The 24981-nt window shown below is 37.1% G+C and overlaps 1 protein-coding gene across 5 annotated transcripts in view; it reads left to right on the top strand.

Moving 5' to 3' along the window:
* The window catches only part of edrf1 (erythroid differentiation regulatory factor 1), a 69901-nt gene that overhangs the window by 29735 nt on the left and 15185 nt on the right, over nt 1–24981 (top strand). For 3 of the 5 annotated variants that reach the window (XM_043712610.1, XM_043712609.1, XM_043712612.1), the window contains exons 11-21: nt 1882–1993; nt 6109–6220; nt 7570–7836; nt 8133–8204; nt 9185–9335; nt 9963–10154; nt 14323–14523; nt 15404–15622; nt 15807–16033; nt 18527–18685; nt 22441–22590. In XM_043712610.1, coding sequence (XP_043568545.1) covers nt 1882–1993; nt 6109–6220; nt 7570–7836; nt 8133–8204; nt 9185–9335; nt 9963–10154; nt 14323–14523; nt 15404–15622; nt 15807–16033; nt 18527–18685; nt 22441–22590 — 1862 coding nt within the window. Of the gene's footprint in view, nt 1–1881; nt 1994–6108; nt 6221–7569; nt 7837–8132; nt 8205–9184; nt 9336–9962; nt 10155–14322; nt 14524–15403; nt 15623–15806; nt 16034–18526; nt 18686–18881; nt 19172–21114; nt 21362–22440; nt 22591–24981 lie in introns of those variants that run through there. The other 2 variants (XM_043712614.1, XM_043712613.1) reach the window with 2 other exon arrangements.

Below are 24981 nucleotides of genomic sequence, written 5' to 3'. Positions count from 1 at the left end.
AATGTGTGCAGTACTCCGGATGAGGTCTAACAAGTGTCTTATACATGTCTAACATCACCTACATTGTTGTACTCTTTGCACTTATTAAGTCAAGAATGCTATGTTTTACTTCTCTATTTACCTGAACTGCTGCTTCCAAGATCTCCAAGGGCTCCTGCCCTCTCCTTAGAATTGTACCCTCTATTTAACTTATCCCTCAGTTTCAATATTCTTTCTATCAAAATGTATCACCTCACACTTCTCTGCATTGAAACTTCAATTTGTATGTATTTTCTGGAGTTCAACACTGTCTTCCTCTCAATTTATCCAAGTTTTATGTAATCTGCGAACTTTGAAATTGCCCCTTCCACTCAGAGATCCAATGATTAATATATATCAGGAAAAGCAACAGTCATAAAAGCAAACCCTGGGGAGCTCTGCTACAAACTTTCCTCCAGACTGAAAAATATTCATTGACCATTCCTGTCTTCCTATCACTTAACCAATTTTGTATCCATGTTGCTATTGACCCTTTTATTCCATGATTGTTAGTTTTTCTCAAATCTGTGTGGCACTGTATCAAATGCCTTACTGAAAGTTCATGTTCACAACATCAACAATGTTATTGTCATCAAATCTTTGTTACTCCACCAAAAAAAACTCCTGCCAGTTAGTTAAATGTGATTTCCTCTTTAGAAATCTATGCTGACTCTTGTAATCAACCCAACATTTCCCATGACATTATTAATTATATGAGGAGAAAGTGAGGTCTGCAGATGCTGGAGATCAGAGCTGGAAATGTATTGCTGGAAAAGCGCAACAGGTCAGGCAGCATCCAGGGAACAGGAGAATCGACGTTTCGGGCATAAGCCCTTCTTCAGTTATTATTAATTATATCCAGAATAATTTTCTCAAACATCCCCATAACTGAAATAAATCATTTTGTCTGTAATTTCTGGGTTTATTCTTAAAGCATTTCTTGAACAGTTGTAAGGTTTGCAATTTTCCAGTTTTCTGGCACGACCTCTTGAGTCTAGGAAAGCCTGAAAGATGGTGGTCAGTGCCCTGCAACTTCCACTGTCACTTTCTTCTAAATCCTTAGGTGCATCTCATCTAGTCCCAGTTCCTTGTCAACTTTAGGTACGAGCAGTCTATCCAACTCTTTTGCCCTATCAGTGTTGAGCTTTTCTAGTGACTGAGTTTCTTCCTCTTTCACCTTGGTCTGGGTAGCATCTGCCTCTTTGGTAAAGGCAGATACAAAGTATTCATTTATCATTTCAGCCATGCCCCACCACCAGGTGTAAATTCCCTCTTTAATCCCTATTCAGCTCTACTTTTTTTACCACCCTTTGTGTTTCTATGCCCATAGAAGTCTTTGGGACACCTCTTCATGTTGGCTTTCAAACTTTCATTTTCTCCAAGTTTTCATTTTTGGGTGCATCATTCATTTGTTAAATTTGCATCCCTGTAACTATTCTTGTACTTTTCTCTGATATATACATTTGTTTCTTGCTGCTAAGTTGCAGGCATAATGTCTATCCACTATGATTGTGCTACATTTTGTTCAAGCTGGTGGATGAGAAGCCTTAGTTTTGCTATATCTTAATTTTTGGAACCAGGTACAGATGGTTTATCATTTAACATTAACTAATGTTTATTTCTTCTATTCGTTAAAAAATAACCTTTGATTTATTGTGATTTAAGATCAGATCTTCAAGCTTGAGAATTTTTGTCTGCTAATCATGAGTCAGTATCAGTCATACTTGTGAAGTATGCTTGCAAAACTATTGAGTTATTGCATAAGTAGTTGTCTTTTGTGGCTTAAAAAGAAAACCATGTTTTGGAACATGTAGCTATTTAAAATTTGTTTCCACAAATGGCTTTTACCTTTGTTTCTTCCAGCAAGCGGAAGTGACATTGTAAAACTTTATGATCTGACGACACTTTGTGAAGAAACAACTGAAGACAAGTACCAAAACCCTTTCACCATGCCTGTTGCTGTCTTACTGTACAAGTAAGTTTTCTTAGTATATTGATAGTAGTTTTCTCTATTTTATTTTCTCTCTGTATATCATTAGGAAATATTACAAGGCAACCAATGGGAGGAAATGGAGGGATGGTAACTTTCTTGTTGAGATATCCAAATAATCTTCCATTTATGATTATATGAACTGGTAACTAAGCGAGAGGTGGACCATAAATCCTACACAAAGAAGGGGATAAGGCAATTCATTGTTTCTCTACCAGTGCTTGTAAACTTAATTCTACTGCCTTATTTGTATTTCTGGATATATATATATACACAATGTCAAGATTATGGCACCCTTGCAAGAGAGACTATGACAGAATTTGAAATTTCCTGGATTTTGGCCATTCACCATGATGTGCTAGTCACCGTAACCCATTTTGGTGTCTTGCAATGGGTTCATTGACAGAGCTCAACCTGGACGATTTAAGTACAGTTTGTCAGGCAGTTTTGATCTTCAGTTAGTGGTTTAACAGTGTCTGGCTTTTTACATTAGGTGTTGCTTATCAAGCAAATTTTGGGAGTACAGCAATATGCTCATTGTGTTGGGTCTGATCCAGGGTGGTTGTACACGCGTGCCATTTAAAAAGTACAATTACTAGAATTGATTTATTATTTTCTTTTGTGAACATGGTTGTAAATATGGTCAAGAGAGCAGAATGGACAACAGCATGGCAGTCAGCAGTCTTTTAACATGATTGTTCATTTTCCAATCTGGGCAAGACGTTTTAAGTTGGACTAAAACCAATGTGCATTGTCTCAAATGCTAAATTTCTCAATTACAAATGTGTCCTGTTTTGGTCAATCCTGGTTTTCAGACAGCCAGATTTTGGGTACTGTGCCTGTGGTGAACTGGCAGACGTTAAATATATTTGCATTTGTGTTCAACCTTTCTACTACTTGTTCCTTGCTGGTGTGACGGGTGTTTGGTTTCTTTCATTTTCTTTCCCCTGCTAATTTTAGCCCTGTCTATTGCTTCATGAATGCTGAAGAAGGCATTCACCCTTGAGGCTTTTTGGAATGTATAGGTTTTGTCCCTAAAATTTCAGTCAACCCAGTAAAACCTTTCCTTAGTTGGAGTCTGTTTCAAATTCATCCATTGTATAATAATTGCCTGAAACTTGTATGGTGCATCAATACTCTTTGAAGATTGAAAGTGTGCAATTGAACCTACCAATGCAAATTCTGCTGTACTATAGGTTATAGCTGTTCAACTTGTGAAATGTTATTGAAATTTTTTAAAAAATTCTTAACCTTGATCCATCAGACTTTGTTTTGCCCAAACAATCAAAACTTTATATCTCAGTCTTATTGCCTGGTCATATAACTTGATGCTATCGACAAGTTATTAAAACCTGAGCAAGTTGATGTATATGGCATCCATAATGCTGAAAATGGAAGCAATATTGTTGGATACCTATGCTTTAAATTTAATATTAGTTCTTATCTTGAAAGTTTTTCTTCTCATACTGTGCAAATGACAGAAAGTGCAGATTGAATGGTATTAAGATGTTCATCTTTGAAATAGAAATATCTCCACATACTATGAAATATAATTCCCTGTTGTATATTTTGCTTCATTTGGTAGTTTCTGTTTATGAACTTTAAAGCTTCACTTAACTTACGTGGAGTTCTCCTGTGATGGAACCACTTCCTTGTTGAAAAGGAAAAAGTGATTGCGTTGAGTGGAATATTTAATATTTAAAATATTTTTCTTTTGTCAGCAGTTCCTCTGGATTGAGGATGATCCTGTTTAGTGAGTTCTGAAATAACTCTTAAGTTCAATGCATGTATTTTTCTGACCCTACCACATGTGGTCAGGCAGTACTTGAAAGGTTGGGTTGATGGATGTTTTTGAGGTTTGTGCACTCTCTTTGATACCTGACTTTGTCTTTGCTTGTTCCTGACAAAGTTTCTGTGTTAGTGCTTTCCTGGATGAGCCTTCTCCATTTTGGTTGGCCACAAGCCGTAGACTTCAAAAGCTATGGACTCCACAAGGCAGTAAGGATGCTTCAGGAATACTTTGAGGATGTCCCTGCTGTCACTCTGGGAATCTCCGAATATGTGTAGTCCAGTTGTTTGGGAGTGCAGTTGTCAGGCGTATGAACGACATTTTGGGGAGCAGAGAGAAGTTGAATGATTTAACTCCTCACTGCTGGACAAGTTGTCTTGGGAGAAGGTGCCACTTTTTTGCCATTGGATTTAGGGTATTTCTCAGGTGCCTGCTATACGGTATCTATAAGTTGCCAAAGCACATGGAAGCAAGGATCTCTGCTCCCTAGTAAATCATTGCCTTAGTTGTGGGTTCGATATCTTGACTCAAATACTTAGTCTTTCTCGGTTAGGTGAAGGTTCACGTAGCATACTGGATGCAGTGATTAATTTCATTGTCTACCTCACCTTTTTTGAGGGATGGTTCCAAAAATATGAAAAATGGTCCAAATTTTCCAGGGTCTATCTGTTGGTTTTAATTTAAGTTAAATTTAATTTAATTTAAGAGGGGAGCGAGTGGAGGTGGGGTGGAGTTGTGCTGTGAGCTAGTTGGAGAAGGGATTTTAGTTTTCCAGAAACTTATTTTCAAATACCCATTATTTGGGAAGAAGCGCCCATGTGTGGGTAATGTTGGATACTGATTGGGATTATAGTTAAGAAAGGAGATTAGTCCAACTACAAAAAACTTCACCTGCCACAGGTGATGTATTGCAAGTATCCCCCTCAATATCTTCCTTCCAGTCTGCTTCTGCTTCTCCTGTCTTTTATCTTCTTTTCCCCCTTCTACAGCTTCGCACTGCACCTGCTTAATGATCTGACTCCTTTCCCAACCTTGTACCCTAACCATATGACTTGCACCCAACTTCCATCTTACTTTATCTGCCTGTCACAGCATCCACTTGTCTGTCACACTGCCTGCCACCTGCTCCAGCCTCTAATTACCTTTTCTCAGTAGCTTGTCGAAGTGTCTTCCAGATCTTTGAATTTTTGTGGCAGTCTAATATCAAAAAGAAGATGCATGGTTTCAGCAGTGATCTACGTTGCTGCTGGTTGCATGGATTTGTTACCTTCAGTTGGGAAAGTTGCTGGCTCAGAGGATCGTACAGATAATTTCTCCAAAGATGTCTGTCTTATTGTCCAATCTATTCAGAAATAGGGTTTCCAACCCTGATTGGTAAACTTACACTAATCAGCGAAACAGATGGGAACCTATATTGCTTTCCTGAATCAAAATCACTCCAACTTCAGTGATAGAACTTATGAATGTAGATGGTTCTTGTCTGTGCACTCATTCAAACTGCATCCGTCATTGACTCCTGTGAAGAATATGAGAAAATGTGCTTTTCATCTTTCAAGTAGTTTTATTCCCTTGTTCTCAATATTGTTGATATAAACTAAATATCTTAATCAGTGCATTAACAACTTTAGATCTACACATTCTGAACAGTCACTATCAGCCATTTAAGTCCTGTTCATTGCTCACTGCACAAATTCTGAATCCCACCTCAGTATGGGAATCTTGAATATAACTACACTATTTTGCTTGTTACAGAGACAGATTTTTGAAATTCCATCTGAATCAAATTGGATGATTATTAATGTTTCACTTTATTTGGATGATCAAGATATTTGTATTTAAAAGCAAGTAGGCCTTCTGTGGGGAATAGAAGACAGTATTGATGAAGATTGCAAGTGATTTGAGTAATGGTGGGGTAGGGTGTGAATATGTGTAGAGATGTAGAGGTTATGGGAAATTAAAGACCATAAATTGCGAAGGAACCAAGTGGTTCAGTAGTGCATGAGCAAAGTGGATTGCTGGTCATATTTCTTCCATATTCCTCTTCACATATCCTGTGCACAAGGCCCATAGGGAAAATATTACTGGCTCCTTCCCCTATCAAGTCCTGTTATTCATCACCTCCCATGAAAATGGAGGTGCAAAGGGAAAAAGAAGCAAAAGCAAGAGAAGGTAAAAATGGTGATAGATGCATCACAGTGAATGTGCTCATCTGCTCAAATTTGTGTGCAGTACTGTAAAAAATAGATATGTCATGCAGCAGTTATGTTCTCAGTCTTCAAGCCCTTGTGTTGATATGTACTGTGCTTTACAGGGTTGCAAGCAACATGATGATGAAGAAAGTTCAGAACAGGAAACATTATGGGATTATAAGGACCCTCTTGTTAAATTGTATTAAACTACTGGATAAAGAAAGGCATCCCCAGGTACTTTGGATTTAATTTTTGAATTACTTGTATTCAAGAGGAGTATAAATTGTGCATTGCACACTTCTTAAAATTTATGAAATGTATATTGACATTTCAAATGTTTTGTGTTTTTATATTTTACACCAAAGCTTTCAATTGTTTACATTCACTAGACCAAAAATGCCCTTTTTCATTGTGCGTATTCAGCTATATTTTAGCTTTGTAATTGCATAGAAATTCTATGTTAAATTACCTCTGTTATGGACTAAGCCAGAGCACTCAAAACATTCTTAAGCAGGCAGCCCCAGACCATAACCTTGCAATTTGTTTCGGTAAGTATACAGTGAAAACTACCTGGATTATGTTAGCTATGTTGACTACTAGATTTTTAAACAGACAAAAAATTATTCACAAAATTACACAATGAAATACAAAGAACAGAATAAAGAACCCCTACAGAACTTAACCTATCCAACTAGACTTAATTATGCTGTTCTGAATATACAGTATATATAAGTCCCAATAAGCAAACTCCCTTTAAAAAACTAGTATAAATGGAACACATGCTAACAGGTTGAAGTTGAAGGGCAGAAAAGAGAGCGAGTTTTCACAAGCTCTCTGTTGAACTTCCCTGTTCAAGACTGAACAAACTGCTCAGCCCAGCTAAAGAGTTGACCACTCCGCTTTCATTATACAGGTCATTTCTAAAACATGACCATTTTGGCCTGAAGTCTTATCTGTTCACGTATAAACAAAAGGCCTCTCAAAATCCTTTTCATCTCTTTACCAAACCAGACTGATCGGAACTCAGCCTGGTTTATTGCCCATTTGAAAAAAATTCAAGGACAGTCTCCTTGAGCCAAGTAACAGCTTTTAGATTAAAAAATCTTTGTGACAACTCTAATTTACTTAAATAGAATGTGTGGTGGTTTTATCCTGAATTACAAATTCTAAAGACTTTCAAAATTTCTTGCAGGTTACAACAGGATTGAGCCTAGCACTCCTTAATCGGTTGCAATTCATATTAAATAAGAAATTGACTGGTTTTAAAAAATTAAGTACAGTTAAAACTTTGATTCTGCCTTAGAATTATCTAAAATTGTGTGGTTAATTAGTTCCTTTGCCTAAAATAATTATCAATTTTTAAGAATTTACATCTTGCTATTTTCATTGTATTTGCAATGCTTAGAATTTTAAAAAAGTGTGTCAAAAAGCTTTGGAATGGTAGGAAATGTAATTTGCAAAGTACTATGGATGGTGGATTGCAATTAATAAATACTTGATAACCATGATTTTCGGTCCTGTGCTGAATAAGTAAATTCTTTCCAGTCACGTTCTCCACTAATTATGTAACTACAATTTTTCAGTTTGTGCAAATTATTGCTTCAGCCAACTACATGATCTCTGAGCTGTTCCAACTAGATGAACCACCAAAACGAGATGAAAATGGGTCAAATTTGAATGAGAATTCTGATAGTTATAGTGAAGATGAGGACCTTCCTGAGGACAGTGATGAAAATGGTTCTTTCAGCAATGGCTCTGAACCTTCAGATGACAGCAAAGCTGTTGCTATCATTAAATCTGTTGGCGAATTGTCTGTACCTGAGAAGTACAAGTCAATACACCAGATAAGGGTATGAATCCATTTTTATTAGATGAATGTATGTACCAAGTCTAATAAATATTATAATACAACATCATTACAAATGATAAATTTGGGAAACCGTTCCATAAAATCTACATTTTTATTCCATTCTCAATTAAATAAAAACTTTACTACAGTTAGAATAGATCTTTCTTTGAATAGATTTGCTTAAACTGAGAATAGAGGATCTTTCGTCTCTGGTGTTGAGTTTGGCCATATTAAGGGGGGACTGCTTTGAATAACTTAATTAAATAGAATGTTTTACACTCAATTTTTGTTTTGAAGCCCAGCTGTGCATTTCCAGTTTGTCATGATACAGAGGAGCGATGCAGAGTTGTTCTCAATTATGTTCTTGAGGTAATTAATTCATTACTTCAGAATTATTGTTTGTAATGTACATTATATATACAACCTTAAGGTGGTGTTATTCAGGCTTCTATCATCTCCATTTGAGACTGCACTGGAGGTTGAACTGTTAAGTGTGACGTGCTTTTGGTAATTCTACTAGTTGGCAATCCTATAGAATCATTGAGATAATTATCTGACTTTTGTTTCTTTTTTCAAGATATTTAAGTTATTTCTGTGTTCTGTTTTGGTCAATGTCCATATATATATATATATATATATATGGACAAATTAAGACGGTGAAGTGAGGGAAAGTTGCTGTTATTGATCATGTGACAGATTCTGTTGGACACTTCTGTAGGGTGATCATTTCGAACCACGGGTTTTTTTTTCTCAAAGCAGATTTCTGACTAAGTTATTTATCCTCAGCATTTCAACACTCTGTGCTTCCATACAAGATGCATGAGGAAAAGGAAAAGCCTTTTTTTTTTATTTACCTTTCAGAACTTCTGAATCCTGACTGGCCCTCAGTCATTCAGAAGTTTGCCTGACTAGGAAGATTTTGAGGGGTGAGTGTGCAAGATGCTCTTACCTGCAAAAGAGCCAAGTTGAAAGTGCTTGTCTTGTGCCAGTGGAAATTACCAGCATGGGATGATGACATAACCTTGTCATTAGTTGATACTCAGCTTTTCAAATGTCTCCAAGGTTGGTCTAGGGCTGAAAGATTACACACCTTTCTGTTAGTAATTAAATAATTTATTTATGGCTTTTAGCTATTCTAGATCATAAAAAATGCTGCAAGCTATAATAATTGTTGAAAATTCATTGGTTGTCTAATATAATGTTCATCTTATCTGTGTGTTACATTATGCTGTGTAACTCTAAACATAAATATGAACATTAAATTATCAAAAGTCTTCATATAATCTGCCACTTTTCTACTGTATAAGAACTATGATTAGGCTCATCTTAATCATGTTAGTTTCTTTCAGGGGTTGAAGGCTGTTGATGGGAGTATTAAAAAGGAGACTGATCTCCCAGCTGCTGATCCCAGCATTCCAATCCCTTTGAAGTATGCCGATGAATCTGAATGCACAGGTCACAAAGCTCTTAAGAAACAAATTGCTTTGTTTTTAGACAAAGGTAATTAGTTGTTGAGAAAATGTCAGCCTGAGCACCATATATAATACTTCATTTGTTAAATTATAACTTCAGCATGTTTTACATTTTTTCCTGTTGCTTTTAAAATTGTTACCCCTGCAAGCTACTAATTTTAGTGCTTTGAATGTATTTTAATATTTATGACAACCCAATAGTGTTTATGTTCTGTGCGTAATTGCACGTTATCATAATTTCAAAGTTTACTCTGTGAAATTCAGCATTATAGTAACATTGCTTACAAATATATTACCACTAGATACAAATATTATTGTTCAATATGCTTCTGTTTCATTTGAATACATTTTTATTGTTTATACATTCATTAATTTAAATTATTTTAAGTGGGAAGTGTCACTGTAGATTATGTTCAACTGCATTAAAATTAGCTCCTCTCTTTCATAAGTTCCCTCATTTCCTTGTAATCAAAACATGGTTTCAGACTGGGGGAAAAGGAAGTTAATTTTTTTGTTAATGGAGGACCCATTCAAATTCATTTGTTTGAAATCCACATTAATATTCGTTGTGACCTGCCTGTGTTTTTTTTTAAACTTTAGAGTTCTTTGGCTAATAATATTGTGATTTTGATTTTCGTGCTTTTACTTTTTACAGTTGGTCCAGCTCATAAAACACTTGAGCTTCCCAGCCAATCTGGGATGATACCACATACATGGCAGTATCAAATGAAATTAAATCTAACCTTTAAAGCTTCAAGAGCTTACTTTGTTCTCTCGGATGCAGCTACTTCTTTGCAAAAGTATGGTAGAGCATTAAGATATATTAAACTTGCTTTACAATCTCTGGGTAAGTGGCTGCATAAAATTAAATGTGTTCTGTTTTGAAAATTGACTCTCTAGAATTATTGCAACTTCAATAAATTCGTTGGTAAGAGATATGCATCATATTCAGATTATATTTTGGAGGTGTAAGGCAAGGATAGAATACTTGAGAAATTTGTATTTACTAAGTATTTCCTAATGGTAGATATGATTATGAAAAATCAGTAAATAATGGATGGGGTAAAAAGTGCAAGAAATGATGTACTGGAAAGTCTAACTATGGTCAGAGTACATAAGGTGACTGGTTTGGCTGGCTTGCATCCCACATTGCAAAAGGAAGTGGGAGTGAAGAAACAGAAGGGTTTGCCGTAATCTTGACATAATCAGGTGGACTGCAGCTGTTCAAGAAGCCAGCTTATTGCCATCTCCTCAAGAGCAACTAGGGATGGAAAATAAATGCTGGCCAGCCAGAAACGTCCACATTCCACAAATGAATTTTAAAAACTTCTTGACTTCACTGGTTATGAGAGAGCTGCCAGATGATTAGAGAAAGGTAATGTGATACCCTTGTTCAAGAAAAATTGTAAGAACATTATAAAGAAACTACAGGCTAAACAGTCTTAGAAACAGTAATCAAAGGATAAGATCAACAAACATTTGGAGAGATTTTAGTAAATCAAGATTTGCTGTTATGAATTTATAAATGATTGATCAGGTTTGAAGAATCTGAGCTACAGGGAGAGGCTGAACAGGGGTCGGGGAGTCCAGAACTAGAGGGAAGAGGTTTATGGTGAGAGGGGAAAGATATAAAAGAGACCTAAGGGGCAACTTTTTCACGCAGAGGGTGGTACGTGTATGGAATGAGCTGCCAGAGGATGTGGTGGAGGTTGGTACAATTGCAACATTTGAGGCATTTGGATGGGTATATGAATAGGAAGGGTTTGGAGGGTTATGGGCCGGGTGCTGGTAGGTGGGACTAGATTGGGTTGGGATATCTGGTTGGCATGGACGGGTTGGACCTAAGGGTCTGTTTCCATGCTAAGGCTACGACAGCGGATGAATGGGCACCGCACAATAATCAATGTACAACTTTCATAAGAGCTGTTTTGGTACTTTGACCATGAAAAATGATTCACAAAATACATTGTTTGTGATGCATAAAAATGATGACTGCCAAGTTGTCCACTTAAAAAAAGCATAACTAATATGCCCATCCCTGTTGAAATTGCTCTGGTTCTTGCCCTCTTGTTTTTCAGAGATTGTAAAATTGTTGAGAAGAATAAAGGTAGAGTGTTGGGAGCTTAGCAATAAGCTTCTCTGCATTGATAGCATGATTTGTTAATTCCATTAATCCAACAATTCATTGCAGCTCCTACACTGGATTACAGAATTATTACATGTATTTTTAATTCTGCTTTCTTATAGTATATAGTTACTTGAATTCGGAGAGATTTTCTTTAGAAAAACAAACATTCATATTTCATATAATGCATCAAAATTTAAACACTTACTCCCTTTGGATAATGTGACAGTGCTAACCTTGCCTTGTATACTGTTCATTATTTGGTCTTTGTTTTTATCTGTTGCTGCCTGCCAGGTTACTTGTCACCTGTTAATAGCTGAAGGCTAATTCTCTCCACTTCCCATTTGGCATTGGTGCGGCTTATGTACCCTTTTTTTTTGCATCAGTCTGAACTGCTACTCTGCACTTAGTTCTGTTCATAGTATTAATTCATTAATTGTTCTTCACCTGCTTGATTTTAGCTTTTTGTTTTGACCTATCCATCTCAAGAATTGAAAAAGGTTGCTCCCTCATTGGGATGTAAATCTCCAATCAATTATTGAGAGAATATCCTTTACAGCTAATGAGCAAATAGTGTTTTTGAATCAGAAGCCCTGGGAAATTCAGTTGTAGCATGCAAATTAAAATTTGTGCATAGGGGCAAGACAGTCATTGGTTTTGACATTCTTGTTTTAAAACAATTGATAATAATTGTGCTAAAGAGTTTTCAAATAAGACTTTTCTGCAGCAAGTGTCTTGTTATTTGATGTGGCGCAAAGGGTTTGCTTATGAGAAAGCTTTGATTCTGAGGTCAGTCACTATGGCTACACTCGTCAGGTTTGGTCAGTGGCAAATATCTCCATTTAACATGTTGGATTCAAGGTTTGCCTAAAGATTTGTAGCTTGGGTGTCAGCTATCGTAGTTGTGGTTATGTTCGCCGAGCGGGGAATATATTTGCAGACGTTTCGTCCTCTGTCTAGGTGACATCGATGGTACTTTGGAGCTTCTTGTGAATCTCGGTTGTACTGTATCTTCTGGAATTTATTTGATTCCGTTCCTGCTACTTTCGGATGTCAGTATATTGGATCTAGGTCTATATGTTTGTTGATGGGGTCAGTGGATGAGTGCCATGCTTCTAGAAAATCTCTTCTGTTTAGTTTGTCCTATGATCGTTGTGTTATCCCAGTCGAATTTGTGGTCCTTGTCATCTGTGTGGGGCTACTAGAGACAGCTGGTCGTGGCATTTAGTGGCTAGTTGGTGTTTGTGGATGCGGCTTGCTAGTTGTCTGCCTGTTGTCCTATATAGTGTTTCGTGCAGTCTTTGCATGGAATCTTGTAAATTACAATTGTCTGAGCGTCACAGGCTGAGGGGTGACCTTATAGAGGTTTACAAAATCATGAGGTGCATGGGTAGGATAAATAGACAAAGTCTTTTCCCTGGGGTCAGGGAGTCCAGAACGCGAGGGCATAGGTTTAGGGTGAGAGGGGAAAGATATAAAAGAGACTTAAGGGGTAACATTTTCAAGCAGAGGGTGCCAGAGGAAGTGGTGGAAGCCAGTACAATTGGGTATGTGAATAGGAAGGGTTTGGAGGGATATGTGGCTGGGTGCTGGCAGGTGTGACTAGATTGGGTTGGGATATCTGGACAAGTTGGACGAAAGGGTGTGATTCCGTGCTGTACATCTGACTCTGTGCAGGTCTTTTATCCTGGTGAGTCATAGTTGAAGCGTGACTATCAACATGATGTTCTCTGTGTAGGTTGAGAATGTTGCAGTGTGTTGTAGCGCTTTTGAACAGGATCGTAATTCAGCTTCTTTTGTGTGTGTGTTTGGGTGGTTGTTGTAAGAGAAGAAGAACACCACCACTACATTCGCCAAGAACAGATATCCTATAACCTCAATCGCAGATGCTTTACAGACAAAACGCACTAGCCATGCTACCTTACATTTAAAAAAAAAAGTCTCCGAACTGGCAACCAGACTTCTCCGACCACAGGGATTTATGACAGCCCATAAACTGACAGCCACAGTCAGACAATAGCTCACCAGAACACAAGACCCTGTACCGTATTGTGCAAGTCAAAGGTAATATAAAAGATTCTATGCAAAGACTGCATGAAACACTAAGACAACTAGCAATCAGTATTCACGAACACCAAATAGCCACTAAATGCCACAACCAGCTGTTCCTGGTTGCCCCACGCACAGACGACAATTTGACTGGGACAACACAATGGTCATAAGATAAGCTAAAAAGAAAGACACCCAGAGAATTTCTAGAAGCATGATGCTCATCCGCGGACTTCATTAACAAGATCCAATATACTGGCCACTGTAATGAGCAACCGGAAGTGGCAGGAACAGAAACAAATAAATTCCAGAAGAGACAGTACAGCAGCACTTCACAGGAGACTCCAAAGCACTGAAGATGTCATCTAGATAGGGGACAAAATGTCTGAATATCGACTTCCCAGCTCAGTGAACATACCCACAACTACGACAACATGTTGGATTTTGGACATTCAAAAGCGAAATAAGCTGCCTTGTTTATCAGCAACGTTTTTAATAAGAGCTGCAATCCCCTGTTGAGAGGGTTTGTGGGAGAAAGAAAGTTTTCCATTTTAATGATAGATACAGCAAGAAGGTATTTTTCCAAGGGATGTTGAAAAATAAACATATTAGTCAACTATTTGTGTTTTTAAGTAAATATTTCATGGATCTGATGCTTCAGTAAAGTTGCTATATTGTAACAATGGGCAAATGACCTGCAGCGAGAAGAATGGTCAATGTTAGACTATCATTTCTCACTCCAGATGCTGGGCTACAATGAACAATGTTGCACAAGACCTTCTGGTATATCCATTATAAGCATATTGTCTTAACTGTTGCCTTTTTTAATTCCTTTTGACAGATGCCTATTGCTGCCTTATTAACAATTTGTCACCTGAAGTCCTGTTCTTTCTTAGTCGATGTTTGACACTTAATGGTGACATTCAGTTAATGTTAGCTCAACATGCCAGTAATAGAGCAGCTTATCAAGAGGAATATAGCTACCAAACTAGAGAGGATCAAGAAATTTTGCATAGCCTCCACAGAGAGTCCAGCTGCCAAGGTTAGTTTTCATACTTACTTTTTCTAAATTGCTGCAACATTGTGCACTGAATAATTCAGATTAACATACACTCATATTTTTCACTACAAAATAAGACAATTTTTGGAGTCCTCCAAAACAAAACTTGTGCAATGCACATCACTGGTATACTGGCTATTATCCCACTATGTAGGGCTATCAACAATGGAATTTCAGTGACAGCATGACATTCACTACCATCCCTCATTGACTGCAAGTTCAGTTTTTGTAAATTTCTGAAGACAATTATGAGACCTACAAACATTTGCTTTTAGGGCAAATATCGTAAAAATACTCTGTCTGATTGGATTATTTTAAGTACTTTGTATCAGTTTGGCCTTTGTCTAGAATGACTTCATGCTTCCAACCTTTTCCATGCAATAAACATCAGTGTTTAATGGATAGCTTTGCCGCATAGAATAGCACTGAACTGTATCCCTGATCTCTTTGTTGTTCATCTCAGTGCTGGGAGTGGTGTCAATACTACTCTTGGCTCTGGGCCTCTTGGGAAAAGAATACCATGAGTTTCATTGAACCTCCAGTGAGTGCTCTTTAGAAAGTGATTGGGCTTTTCTTTTTTTTCCTCCTCTTACTTTATTGAAACATTAGATTGGAAGGATTTTTTGACTGACAGATGGTGGTGTGCTGTGGAATAATATTTCAGTATTTCACCACTATTGGTCAGAGAGTACAAGTGTGGAATGTGGAAAGAGAACTGAGGATAACCAACTATCTGCTGCAAACTACAATTCATACGAAAAGAGAGAAGCTACCTAAAACTAGTAGCAGTATTTAACTGTCCTTTAGTTTTTTCTTTAATTCCCTCCTCTTCACAGTTTGAGTATAACTGTCATTGTTCTAGCTTTCAGCTGGGCTACAGAGCTTTATACAGACTTGGAATACCAACTTTCAGTAAGCTGCAAATGTTACGAGGCAGCAAATGAATTGCTTCATTCCTGTGATCAGAATGTTCATGTTGTCGAGCAACTTAAACAAGTGTTGAAGAGATTAGGCAACAGCAGAAATGAGGTTGGAGTTTTTTACATGAATCAGGCTGCTGCTGTGCAAACTGAAGGAACAGGTAAGGATTCTATCTGTTCTTGTTCCATACACCTTTCTGGTGAACTGTGAACTATTTGAAATAACCTTGCTGCTCCCGTTAGGTAATAGGAAAATTTAGCTAAAAGTCATGGGAATGTTAAAGATCTTTGAGATAAATGTTTTCATATGGAACAATAATATGTTTATGTTTCTTCACTGTGCAGCAAGCAAAGGAATAACAATGATAGAACAAGAGCTTTGGAAGAAAAGCTTTTCTTATTTTGAAAAGGGTATTCAAGATTTTGAGACTATAGAAGATGAAACTAATGCTGCCTTATTGCTTTGTAACACTGGGAGATTGATGAGACTTTGCGCGCAGGCACATACTCCAACTGGAAGTGATTCGAAAAGAGGAGAATATTCACCTGAGGAAGCCATGTATTATAATAAGGCATGTCTTTTATGGTTTTCTTTGACTATTTATCAAAGTCTTGAATTACATTTTCCAAAATTATTCAGTAGTTGACTTCAGCTGAAGGCATGTATGAACAAGCTATACAATCTTCACTTGTGAGGACAACTTCAGTCACACATTCTCAGACAGGCTACCATGCAGATGTATAAAATTCTGATCCACGTCTGAACTTCTGTTCAGTATTTTAAATCTAGCTTCTAGGTAATCTTTTGATGGCTATTGATAACTTCTCCGATGCTATGGTGAATATACTGTTGACGTGCACAATGTTTTTATTTCAGAAAATAGAGTTTAGTTCCTCATGGTTTGGAACCTATCCAACATTGATGCAAAGCTAGGTAGCTGCAGGATCCCATCCAAATGTATTTTCACACCTTCACTGGTGATCAGAAGCTAAATCATTGACTTAAAATCCTGTCAGCATCATAAAGAAGACACCTTACACAACTCTTTCTTGTTCATTTTGCCTCACTTATAAGAAAATCTATGTCTAAACATCCCTATCAAGATTGCATAAAATTTCCAGTGCCTGAGAGACCCCAATCTATCTGTGCTTTTGGTAATACTCTTTTCTTTATATGAGTGACATTCCACACATTGTGTCTGCATAAAAACTCTGCTCTATCCTACATTTTGCTCGAGACTTCCATACCACTTTCAGTAACTAATCTAAAGCTTATTTCCATAATTTTAACTCATTACTTTAGTATTAAAAATAGGAATTAATAATCACCCCTCATATTCAAGTGCCCTCTCATAACACAGTTGAAGACTAAAACAAAAATCTTAGTTACACATGCAAGAATGACTAAGCAATTGCACAAAAAAAGGGATTTTAGGCAAAATGTGACATATTAGGAAAATATTCACATTAACTCCCCTAAATGTTTTACTGGCATAGACTCTTGGGAGGGGTTAGGAATAATGGTTAGGGTTTCAACACTCATCGTTACTTGGATGTAATTTATACAACAATCTCCAGTGTCAGCACAGGCACAGTAGAACTAAGAAGATTGCTATCCAAGCTGCTTTACTAAACTGGTACCTTATTGAGAAACTGAACATTAAAGTACATGAAGGCTGAGGAGTGTGGTGTTTGCCCACTAGATAGCCACCTGAAAATGGCAGAAAAATGTTAGCTTTTTCAAATGAAGTATAAGTTGTTTTAATAGCATACTCTGTCTTACTTTAAAAGTAATCCTTCATATTTTGCTGCCTTTTTAAAAAGGAACCTTTTCTTTTATGTCTCATCTTTCTCTGAATCCTATCTATCTCTAATGCTTTATTTTTATTTCTATACATCATTCAGCACTAAATTAAATATTCTACCTTGCACTTCCTGGTTTAGACCCTCCATGTCCTAAGTAAGGATTTTTCAGTATTGAGGACATACACTGTTACTTATTCTGTTCATGCAGTTTTTGGAATCCCGAGAAAGGCACTGCCTTTATTTAGCTGCTAATTGCTATAATTTACAGTGCAAATCCCAAAGAGAGCATTTAATGTTATGATAGGCACTGTTTGTTTGATGTTGACCACAATATCCAAGTCCATTTCTTTTTGATCTTATTGGTTGGATTTTTCAAGGAGTGGCAATCCCAAATTGCTCAGAGGGAGCTGAGAATCAACCACATCATTGTGGGTCCGGAGGCGTGCACATACCAGACAGGATCAGGTTTCCTTCCCTAAAGAACATTAATGAACCCCCAAATGTCTTTTTAACTATAATCAACAGTGGTTTCAATGTCACCACTGGGCTTTTAATTCAAGACTTTTTTTTAGTTTAAATTTCAGCAGTTGCCACAGTGGATATCAAACCCATGTCCACAGCCTGGAGTTGAGCTTACTAATTCAATGATATTTTCACAACACCACCACCTGTCTTGGGTGTGTTCCATGTATTTCTTTCACTTTTAATCTTAATTTGGTTTATTTGATTTTGGATCAGGATACATCGTGCCACTGAGATTACACTGTCTTCATTTAGGGTCCACTGAGGACAGCTCATTAATCTTGACAATGGTTAATTCCCCCATTTCCCTAGTCTATGCATGCTAAGAGCATTTGTATTACTTGAACTGTTACCTCAAATGATAGCTAATTTAACGCTCTCAAGGGCTCGAAGCTTGAATCCTTCTCTTTGTGGCGAAGCAACTCAACTCCGATGTAGCAAATTATGCCCTGGAGATGTGAATTCAGTTATTTAAATCAAAAGTAAATGCTTAAAACTATTTCATGAAAAAAATTTGAGCACATGGAATGGGACTTTTAGACATGAATCTGTGTAATGTTTCCCCTTGTATTAAATTAAAATCTCCATGTCATTTATGCAAATGCTGCAGGAAACACTTTTAAACTATCTGATATCCATGTGTCCTTTTTTTACTGATGCAAATTAACATTTAAACATCTTCTGGAATTGCAGAGTTCACGGGTTTAACTTACCTAAAGTCTTTCTTTTACACACAGGCTGTGGATTACTATCTAAAGGCAATGAGATCACTTACCAGTTGGGAAAAACATCCAGCTGTTTGGGATTCTGTAAAATGGGAACTATCAACAACCTATTTTACAATGGCAACCCTAGAACAAGATTATGCTCCATTATCAAGAAAAGCTCAGGAACAGGTATTGAACAAGATGCAGTACGTGGCCTTTTAGTCCACTGTTCACCTTATTCAGTTCAGTAAATGGTTTCATATTTTGGGAAGTGTCAGTAGATCGTGGAAGGATAACAGTGATGCTATTCTCACCGAACTTCCTCCAGGAACTACCATACAGGAGTCTGATTCACCATTAAATTGCTTTCCTCGCTCCAATTTAGAAAACTGAGCCCAAGTCTAATATTGTTACTACTACTTGGCGGAGGTTAAGAATAGTTGGATTTGTGCAGAAGAATATAACTCAAGATCATGATGAAATTTACTCGTGAATTCAAAAGACATGTCTTTACTCCGTGGCATGAAAATGGAACTCACTACCACAGGAACTGGTTGAAATGGATACTATACATGTATTTAAATAGTAATGGGAATAAATACTGCCACATAGAGCAAGCACTGAATAACCTATTTCTACGTCATATGTGATATGTAATTATCTAATCTCACTGTACGGAGCATCAATAATAAACAGAAAATAGGAGCAGAAGTAGACAATTTGAACCTGCTGCTCTATTGATTATGTTCACGGCTCATCTGTCTCAGTGGCCTGTTTCTGTTTTCCCCCATATCATTTGATTCCTTTAGCACCAAGTGCTCTAATTAGTTCTTTCTTGAAATCGTACAATGTTTTGACCCTGACTGCTTTCTTTGATAACAAATTCCATAGGCTCATCACACTCCAGACAAAGAAATTTCTCCTCATCCTACTCCTAAATGGTTTATCATAACCTTGGACTCCTCTGCTATTGGGAACTTCCATCTCACATTAATTACCCTTATTAGTCCAGTTAGAAATTTATAGGTTTCTATGAGATCCCACCCCACTCTTCTAAATTCCACTGAATATAATCCTAACTAATTCATCAATCATGCTATCCCTGGAATCAGTCTGATGTCTTTGCTGTACTCCCTCCATAGCAAGAACATCTTTGTCAAATAATGAGACCAAAGCTCTACATGCTATTCCAAGTATGATCCACCAAGGCCCTGAATAATTGCAGCAAAACATCCTTGCACCTGTGCTCGCGATGAAGGGCAATATACTATTTGCCTATTTACCATTTGCTGAACCTTTGGTGTGTCAGAATACCCAGATCTCAATTCCCTTCACTCAATTTATAGCTGTTTGCCGCCTTGTTTTTGCTATCAAATGGATAATCTTACATGAATCCTCATTATCTTGCATCTGTCATGGACTTGCCCATTTACTGAGCTTGTTCAAATCACACTGAAGCTTCTTTGCAACCTCAGCTCATGCTCCGAGCTAGCTTTGTGTCATCTACTTGTCACAAATTTGCTTTAATATAGTGTCTTAGTCAATTTCTCACTGTACTTCACAAGAATGTTTTGAAACAAAGCCACGTAATCAGATATGTGGAGAGAAAAACAAAATTTTGGCCAGACTTATCGGTTTTATGGAGCATCTTAGAGGAGGAAAGAGAGGCAGACATGGTTAAAAGGGGGAATCTAGAGTTTAAGACTTAGGTACCTGAAGCCACAGCAACTAGTAATAAACAAGCTAAAGTGTTGAGGTTTGAGGAATTTGAAAGCAAGATGGATAATTTTAACATGACGGCACTATAGGTACAGGAGTCAATGTAAGTAAGTGAGCATGGGCAATAGGTGGAAAGGACATAGCGCAAATTAGAGAAAAGCAGATTTTTTTTAAACAAACTGCAGTGTGTAACATATGGGGCTGACCATGGGAGCATTGGAATAACCAAGTATAGAGAGAACAGTGGCATGGGTAAGTGTTTCAGCAATCTGGAACCTTCCGAGAACTTGGGTCGTGAACTTGGGTTTAGTAGCGTACCAGATGGTTAGTTTGCACACGTTGCCAACAGAGGGAGCTCAATGATTATTAATGATTCTGTAGCACAAAAAAGGTTATATACTTTAAGCAGCAACCAACAATTTTCTAGCAAAATAATTGTGCACTTTATTTGCCAGATATCTTTAGTGTGTAAGTTGGTCAGCAATTTTTGGCAAGGCATACATAAGTTACTGAACAATTTCTGCCACTCAACCGTTAGCCTGACACAGCCTGGAGTTTGGCATCGTCCTCAAGCTTCTCGGTAATTCCAAGCAATTGTGATGCTTGCGAAATGAACTACGTAAAGTTTAACACACAAAATTATGGCTTAACATCTTCTGACTGCAAGACTTTATGGTTCTGCATTGCCACTGCACTGTCTGGTCCAGAACACCAGTTAGTTCAAACTGGTATCTCCTTCCTTTTAGATTGTAAATCGGTCTTAAAGATTTTATGAATTTCACCTTTTCTCTAGCTTTTCGTTACTTCCTCCCTTTCTTTTCAGTTCAATCTCTCTTTTCCCACTTCCATATTTCCTACTCAGTCATTCCTTATTGTTTCTTTTAATTTCATTGATGAAGGTGAAAGAGAAAATATTATCATTCCCTGAAGTCTGATATACCATGATGCCCACACCTCTGTTATCAGCTTTCACTTGCAGCAACAAGCTGAAGAGTGAGGAAGGAGTTTAACTCATTGGGTATGCTTTACTCATGCAAATTCTGGACAAACATGTTTCTAAAATACACGTAGGAAATCTAGGATAACAAATCAGATTCTAACTATATCAAATTTAAAACTAAATGTAAGGTGTTGAATAACTGAAGGAGGTTTTCATGAACAAACCCTGTCATATTTTTAAAAAGTCATTTAAAGATAATTCTGTTGTTGTAATAAAAATGTCATTGGCTGTAGGTTTGCTCACTGGGAGGTTTGTTTTCAGATGTTTCCTCACCATACTAAGTAACATCTTCAGTGAGCCTCTGAATGAAGCACTGGTAGAGCCAGCTTTCTATTTGTGTGTTTGGGTATCCTTGGGTTAGCGACATCATTTCCTGTCGTGATGGCATTTCATGTTGTGGCGTCATTTCCTCTGGTAATGTCATTCCCTGTTCTTTTTCTCATGGGTTGGTAAATGGGATCCAAGTCAATGTGTTTGTTGATAGAGTTCCACTTGGAATGCCACGCTTCTAGGAATTCTCGCACGAGTCTCTGTTTCCATCGTCCGAGGATGGATGTGTTGCCCCAGTCAAAGTGGTGTCCTTCCTCATCTGTATGTGAAGATACTAGTGAGAGTGGGTCATGTCTTTTTGTGGCTAGTTGATGTTCATGTATCCTGGTGGCTAGTTTTCTGCCTGTTCGTCCAATGTTGTCCTAACTAGCCACCAAGATACATGAACATCAACTAGCCACAAAAAGACATGACCCACTCTCACTAGTAACTTCACATACGGATGAGGAAGGACACCACTTCGACTGGGACAACACATCCATCCTAGGACAAGCCAAGCAGAGACATGCGTGAGAATTCCTAGAAGCGTGGCATTCCAACAGGAACTCGATCAACAAACACATTGACTTGGATCCCATTTACCATCCCATGAGAAAAAGAACAGAACATGACATCACCAACCCAAGGAAACCCAAACACACAAATAGAAAGCGGGCTTTCCCACCAGTGATTCATCCGGAGGCTCAGTGAAGATGTTACCTAGTATGGTGATGAAATGTCTGAAAACAAACCTTCCAGCTCAGCGAGCAAACCTGCAACCTGAGCTACAAATCTTCTCAAAACTCACTAAAAGATGTCATTATTTCCTTCTTGGAAGTAATGTTCAGTAAGTATTTACTTGAGGTTAATTGAGATCTTGTTAGATAATTGAAGTTATTGTCTTACAATTTTTCAGATTGAGAGAGAAGTTGCTGATTCTATGATGAAATCTCTCAAATACTGTGATATACATACAGAATCTGCAAGACAACCCTTGTGTCAGTACCGGGCTGCGACAATTCATCATAGACTTGCCTCTATGTATCATAATTCTCTTAGAAACCAGGTAATTTAAAACTACTTAATGAAAAGATATGCTTAAAACCGCAAAAATCTCACATAATGCAACAGTTTGCCACTTGTCAAGGCACTTTATCTCAAATATTACTCCATTCAAATTTAACAGAGGCGAAATAATTAAAAGTATTCCTTTCAAAAATCCATCTTGAACTCAGGATTGTGATTCATGTGACCTCATGACAATTCCAATATGTAGGCAAAATATATGCTGTTAAAACATTATATAAATATGAAGATAAATCACATCAGTTGACAGATATCTTACTCATGTTATATTTGCATGTCATTTGAGTTTTTTTAAAATGATTAGGGTAGTGTTGTACAAATTTGTTTTGAAGGAATGATATTTTTGTCGAATTAAGCTGGAGAGAGAAATATTAAAGAAATATAAATCTTTGTATTTCATTTTGTGTTCGATATTTATATAATTCACGTATTATTTATTTGTGTGAATTTGTCATCTTATGCACTCCAATGGGAATAGGCAATGGCCTAATGGTATTGCAAGATTATAAATCCAATAACCAAGGTAATGTTCTAGGGACCTGCAATCATACTCTGGATGGAAGATGAATTCAATAATCTGAAAAGAAGAGTTTATTGATGAACATGAAACCATTGCCAATTGTCAGGAAAAGCTGACCTGGTTCACTAATGTCCTTTCAGGAAAGAAACCTGCACCCATGTGACTTCAGACCCACAATAAGGTGGTTGACTCTTAACTCTCCTCTAGCCAACTAGGGATGGGCAATATAACTGCCCGCATTCCATAAATGAATAAAATAGAACAGTGTGATGCAGAAACCTTTATTCAGGCGGCATCACGCTTTCAAAATTTTTTATCATCCTCAATCCCTTTATTAAGTGAGGAATTGTTACTTTATTTTTGTATTTTATATTTCTCAATATACAGTTTCTTCGAAGTGGTGTATTAGAGATGAATATGTGGCAATGCAGACTGTAAGTTATACTTGGACGAGCAAGGCCACTTACTCTATATTTGTTAATAAACATCCTAAAGCTACTCCATTGCAAAAACTACTGAGTTTGTTAATGATACTTAGGTTTTCATGTGGGAATTTATACTTTTTATGAACAGAATCTTCTAATACATTTTAAATTTACCTTTTACTGATTTGATTCTGTGGCTTGCATTGACTTTTTTCATTGTGTTTATCTCAGGATAACTTCTCTATCGCCTTTTTAAAGTGAACAATTCACATTTTCCAATCTGTCTTCGTAACTCATGGTTATAATGCCAGCAGTCAACGTCATAGGTCTGCAGTAATCTAATACTTATTCTTCCTCTGTGCTGATGACCATCACTAAAGAATATGCTTAAGTTGTGGTCTATACGAAATAGTACAGAATTTGATCATGACTTCCTCTGACTTGTGTATTCTGTTATTTGGGCTATGTTGTTAAATAATTTAGTGGATTTTTACTGTGTCGGTTGGCTATGTTGAATATCAATCTTGAATCAGTGATTTCCTTTAAGAGTAAGCAAGTTGTAGATTGAATCTCCACTGGAGAATCTTGATTTAATCTAGAGTGATATTTAATGCAATTCCTAAGGAGCAGTTCATAGTTGGAGGTACTGCTTTTCCGATGACATCAAATTAAATCATGCCTGCCTCTCGGGTGACTGCATAAGATCAATGTCGCTATTAAGCTATAGTTATGGTGGAAGCTTTTCCTTTCAAAGCTTTTCCTTTCTGTTTATTCATTTGTTGGATTGAGCGTTGCTGACCAAACCAGCATGTACTGCCATCCCTAACTGTCCTTGAGAAAATGGTGGTATACTATTGCCTTAAGTTACTACTATGTGGTTTAGGTACAACTACAGTGTTGTTACAGCGATAGCAATTTGTTCTGAGTCCAAATAGAAGGAACTCATGCTTTTGCTATCCTTTTACGTGGTAAAATTTGCAGGGTTGGTAGGTATCATCAAAATGAAGCCTTGGTGAGATACTGCAGTGCATTATGGACACATTACTGACACTGCGTCAGTGGTGGAGGAAGTCAGTGTGTCACAATGACTGCACATCAAAAAGTAATTCATTGGTTCTGAAATTCTCTTGATGTCCAGATGTCCCAACACCTTGAAAATTGTTCTCATAAGTCTTGGGCACACTTTGGATGACTGAAATTACCTTTTCTGGTTTTGTTCATTCAAAAAAACCAAGCATCAAAATCTGGTTAACTGGTTAGATTGGTTATTTCAAATAACATGAATTCTCGCAATCATTTAATCCAAGAAGCTTATCTTAAACAAGAGACAAAGAAGCTGGCAGCAATTGTTTTATTTATGTTAACATCCTTACAAAGATAAAATAACTTTTTTTTTAAAGTCTTAACTGAAAAGATATATATGTAA

Source organism: Chiloscyllium plagiosum, chromosome 22, assembly GCF_004010195.1.
Source record: "Chiloscyllium plagiosum isolate BGI_BamShark_2017 chromosome 22, ASM401019v2, whole genome shotgun sequence".
Classification (NCBI taxonomy): Eukaryota; Metazoa; Chordata; class Chondrichthyes; order Orectolobiformes; family Hemiscylliidae; genus Chiloscyllium; species Chiloscyllium plagiosum.
Note: the sequence above shows the minus strand (reverse complement) of the source record. Positions and strands in the feature narration are given on the sequence as shown.